Below are 5,281 nucleotides of genomic sequence, written 5' to 3' on the forward strand. Positions count from 1 at the left end.
AGCACCACTTCCGGCTTTTTTCTTTTTGCTTATGTGGTGCTGAGGAATCGAACCCAGGGCCTCAGGCATGTGAGGCAAGCGCTCTACCACTGAGCCACCTTCCCAGCCCCAACTCCCAGTCCTTTTATTCTGTAGTGATTTTTATGGATAAGGTCTCATACTTTTGCCCTGAGCCTGCCTTGAACCACAGTCTTCCTACTTCCCACCTAACTGAGATTATAGATATGAAACACCATGCCTGACTTATTCATTGAGATATTTAGTCTTGCTAACTTTTTGCCTGAGCTGTTCTAATACCGTATTCTTCCTGTTCTCTGCCTCTCACAAAAGCTGGGATTACAGGCAGGTATGAGTCACTGCAACTGGCCCCAGAAAGTCTCAACTTTAAAAATACAAAATACATTAAAATGATGAACAGATGATTATATTTCATCTGCATTTCTATTTATTATCTTTTACCATACATATTTCCAAAAAAGATTAGAGAAACATTTTAAATTAAATACATTAAAAATAAGGCCTCAATCTAGGTGCTTGGTGGCTCATGCCTATAATCCTAGCTTCTTAGGAAGCTAAGATCTGAGGATTACAGGTCAAATCCAGCCCAAGCAGAAAAGTCTGTGAGGTTGTTATCTCAATTAACCAGCACGAACCCAGAAGTGGAGCAGTGGCTCAAGTGGTTTGAGTGCTAGTTTTGAGCACAAAAGACTCAAGGACAGAGCTTAGGCTGAGTTCAATCCCCAGGACCGGCACACACACAAAAAAGATGGAAGGCTGGGTGCTGGTGGCTCATGCCTATAATCCAAGCTATTCAAGAGGCTGAGATCTGACAATTGTGGTTCAAAGCCAGCCTGGGAAAGAAAGTCTGTAAGACTCCTACTCCAATTAACCTCCAGAAAACTGGAAGTGGCACTGTGACTCAAAGTTGTAGAGTGCTAGCCTTGAGAAAAAGAAGCTCAGGGACAGTGCCCAGGCCCTGAGTTCGCTCCAGTGCTAGCAAAAAAATTACAAGTATTAGGACTAAGGGTGTGGCTCACTGGTAGAGCACTTGCTTAACTTGTAGACGGTCCTATGTTCCAGTCTAGCAGCACAAAACTAGGACAAGTACTGGAAGGTGAGAACAGTGTTCCAAAGCCTCATTTCTGCAAGTAACCAGTCTGAATGTTGGAATATCCTAGAGGTGAAGTGAATTAAATATTGCTTGCTCTATTGTGACCATCCAGGTGTCCCTAGATTAGGAGCCCCTCTTCTGAACTTTGTGTGATGTGCCCTGGTCTACTGTCTGCTGAAGGGTGTTTTTGCCAGTCTGAGGATCAAACCCAGGGTCCTGTAGAGGACCACTAAGCTACACCCTACATACTAAGCTACATCCTACATACTAAGCTACTATAGTCTGGCTCCTTTATTTGTCTCAGTAGCATGAGAATTTTCCAGAAGAATAGAGTCATATTTGTCTTCCCAGCTTTGCTGTCTAGAACAGGATACAGAGTTCTCAAGCATCAAACACCTGTAGCCTTTGTTATTCAGCACGAGACAGCTCACTGCCATTATCAAAACTGTTAAGAGCTGTGTGCTGATGGCTCATGCCTGTAATCCTAGCTATGCAGGAGGCTCAGATTTGAGGATCTCAGTTCAAAGCCAACCCAGGCAGTAATGTCCATGAGACTCTTATATCCAATAAACCACCAGAAAACCAAAGTGGTGCTGTGAGTCAAATGGTAGAGCTCTGACCTTGAGCTGAAGAGCTCAGGGACAGCACCCAGGCACATACTTCAAGCCCCACAGCCACAAAAAAAAAACTGTTAAGAGATGCCAAGTGATATGATGGCCACTGTACTGTTTGTGTGCCTTCTAATGATTGCTTTTGTTTCTACAGATGCCCCAGTCAGCTCCGTGGCCCTTCGCCAATCAGGAGGCTATGTTGCCACCATTGGAACAAAGTTCTGTGCTTTGAACTGGAAAGATCAATCAGTAGTTGTCCTGGCCACTGTGGACAAAGACAAGAAAAACAATCGATTCAATGATGGAAAGGTTGATCCTGCTGGGAGATACTTTGCAGGTGTGTGTGTGTGTGTGTACTTTGCAGGTGTGTGTGTGTGTGTGTGTGTGTGTGTTTGTGCATGCTTGCCAGTACCAGGGCTTGATCTCAAGGCCTCACACTTTTTGCTCAGTTATTTTGCTCACAGCTGATGCTCTTATCAATTGAACCTTGCCTTTAGTTCATCATTTTCCTGGCTAATTGAAGATTTTCAAAGACTTTTCTGCCCAAACTGCCTCAGAGTCATGATTCTCAGATCTCAGCTCCCTAAGTAGCTAGGGTTACATGCATGAGACACCAGTTCCTGGTTTTATTTTTCTTGTTTTGTCAGTTGTGGGGCCTGGGCACAATCCCTGAGCTTTTTTCACCGAAGTCTACAGTGCCCGGTTCATATGATTCTTCCTTAGCTCTTACATGTGGAATTTTAGAGCAAACATTATAACTTCAGCTGTTCTCCTGCATGTAGTAGTCAAAGTGTTATTCAAATGAGTCTGAGTGTGTGTCTGTGTGTATGTGTGTATGTGTGCATGTGTGTATGTGTATATGTGTGGGTGGTGATGGAACCCAGGGCCTTGTGTATGCTAGACAAGTGCTCTACCACTGAGCTACACTCCCAAACCCCACAAACTGGAAATCACTTGAGATTCACAGATGAAAATATGCAAGAATAGTGTCAGGCACCAGTGGCTCACCCTTGTAATCATAGCCAACTCAGGAGGCTGAGATCTGAGGATCACAGTTTAAAGCCAGCCAGGGCAGGAAAATCCATGAAATTAACCACCAAAAAGCCAGAAGTGGAGTTGTAGCTCAAATGAGTGGTAAAGTGCTAGCCTCGAGCACAAATGCTCAGTTCAAGTCCCAAGATTGGCACACACATACACACACACACAACAACAACAATAACAACAACAACAACTCCAGTATGAATTTGAAAATGATATATTCTTTTTTTTTGGTATGTCATGGGGCCTGAACTCTGGACCTGGGCGTTGTCCCTCAGCTCTTCAGCTCAAGGAGAGCACTCTGCCATTTGAGCTACAGTGCCACTTACCATTTTCTGGTAGTTAATTGGAGATAAGAGTCTCATGGACTTTCCTGCAAGGTCTGGATTTGAACTGTGATCCTCAGATCTCAGCCTCCTTAGTAGCTAGGATTACAGGTGTGAGCCACCAGTGCCTGGCTTAATATTCTTTTTTTTGGGGGGGGGTCCAGTCGTGGGGCCTGAATTCTGGGCCTGGGCGCTGTCTCTCAGCTCTTCAGCTCAAGCCTAGCACTCTACCACTTGAACCACAGCGCCACTTCCGGCTTTTTTCTTTTTGCTTATGTGGTGCTGAGGAATCGAACCCAGGGCCTCAGGCATGCAAGGCAAGCGCTCTACCACTGAGCCACCTTCCCAGCTCCCTGGCTTAATATTCTTATGTGACCACTGTGCTGTTATCAAATTGAAGTCATTTAACATTGACTCAGTAATTTCATTTGATATATTTTCTATATTTCACTTATGTTCATTGACCAACCTAATGTTGTTCATGGCACTGCTGTCCAGCAAAGGCTCCTATCTAGGATCACGTGGTATACAATCTTGCTTTTTCATCCTCTTACTCTGGAATACTTCCATGGCCTTCTGTCTTTGTTTTTATGACATTGCCATTTTTAGAAGAGACAGTCCCACCCAGAAGTCCCCCACCTTTCATAACAGGACATTCTTCATTTTGCACTGCTCTGATGTCTCCAAGTGATTAGCTGGCTGTTGTACATTCTTGGCTCAGTTACTATGCTGGTGACATTTTGAGCTCTCTGGCATAGTCCATCTGGAGGCATACAATGTCCACCTGCCTCTTGTTGCTGGTGTTAATTGCTATCACCTGGCTACAGTCCTGTCAAACTTCTCTACTGCATAGTAATGGGGTTCAAGGAGGAAGTAGAGGAATGCTTCTTATTTGTTTGAGATAGGGCCTCACTATATAACCTACGTTGGCCTTCAATTTGTAATTTCCTTACCTTTCCCTTTTGGATGATGGGATTATAGTCATGCATCACCAAGTTTGTCTTATTTATACTACTTTAAAAGAATTTGAACTATGGGGCTGGGAAGATGGCTCAGTGGTAGAGCACTTGCCTTGCATGCCTGAGGCCCTGGGTTCGAGTCCTCAGTACCACATAAGCAGAAAGAAATAAGCCAGAAGTGGCACTGTAGCTCAAGTGGTAGAGCGCTAGCCTTGAGCTGAGGGACAGCACCCAGCTTTCCCTCAAAAAAAAAAAAAAGAATAAAAGAATTTGAACTAGCTTGGTGCCAGAGATTTATGCTTGTAACCCTAATTACTCAGGAAGCTGAGATCTGAGGATTACAGTTCAAAGCCAGCCTGGGCAGGAAAGTATATCAGACTTCTTATCTCTAAGCCAGAGTGAAGCTGTGGAGAAAGCAGTAGAATGCTAGCCTTGAGCAAAAAAGCCCAGGAAAAGTGCCCAGGCCCTGAGTTCAAGCCCCAAGACCAGCATTTAAAAAAAAAAAAGAATTTGGCCAGGTGCTGGTGTCTCACACCTGTAATCCTAGTAATCCTAGCTACTCCGGAAACTGAAATCTGAGGATCAAGGTTTAAAGCCAGTCCAGGCAGAAAAGTCCATGAGACTCTTTTGTTTTGCTTTTGTTGGTCCTGGGCCTAAACTCTGGACCTGGGCACTGTCCCTCAGCTCTTCAGCTCAAGGCTAATGCTCTACCACTTGAGCTACAGCACCACTTCTGGCTTTTTCTGCTTATGTGTTGCTGAGGAATTGAACCCAGGACCTCATGCATGCAAGGCAAGCACTCTACCACTGAGCCCCTCCATGAGACACCAGTTAAACACCAGAAAATAGGAAGTGAAGCTGTGGCTCAAAGTGGTAAACCACTATCCTTCAGCAAAAATGCTCTTGAATAGTGCCCAGGCTTTTTGTTCAAGCCCCAGGACTGAACAGACTTAGAACTGTATTAGATAGTGCATGACACATGTATTTTTCATCTATCTGGCATGATCCTAGCCTTATATGTTATAAGCATGTAAGACAGCATATAAGACAGGTAAAATTGACCCTTTGCTGTAGATTGCTCCCCATCTTCCTGGACTTGCCCCAACCACAATTATCATCCAAGACACCTTGACAGATTAAAGATGAAAGTCCAGGGGCTGGGAAGGTGGTTCAGTGGTAGAGTACTTGCCTTGCATGCCAGAGGCCTTGGGTTCGATTCCTCAGCACCACATAAGC

General features: G+C 44.5%; 1 protein-coding gene across 3 annotated transcripts in view; it reads left to right on the top strand.

The window, feature by feature from the left end:
* Rgn (regucalcin) overlaps positions 1-5,281 on the top strand; it is a 22,499-nt gene that overhangs the window by 6,637 nt on the left and 10,581 nt on the right. For all 3 annotated transcript variants that reach the window (XM_013035538.1, XM_013035540.1, XM_013035539.1), the window contains exon 3: positions 1,877-2,059. In XM_013035538.1, the coding sequence (XP_012890992.1) occupies positions 1,877-2,059 (183 nt within the window). The remainder of the gene's footprint in view (positions 1-1,876; positions 2,060-5,281) is intronic.

Source organism: Dipodomys ordii, unplaced genomic scaffold (assembly GCF_000151885.1).
Source record: "Dipodomys ordii isolate 6190 unplaced genomic scaffold, Dord_2.0 Scaffold215, whole genome shotgun sequence".
Taxonomy (NCBI): Eukaryota; Metazoa; Chordata; class Mammalia; order Rodentia; family Heteromyidae; genus Dipodomys; species Dipodomys ordii.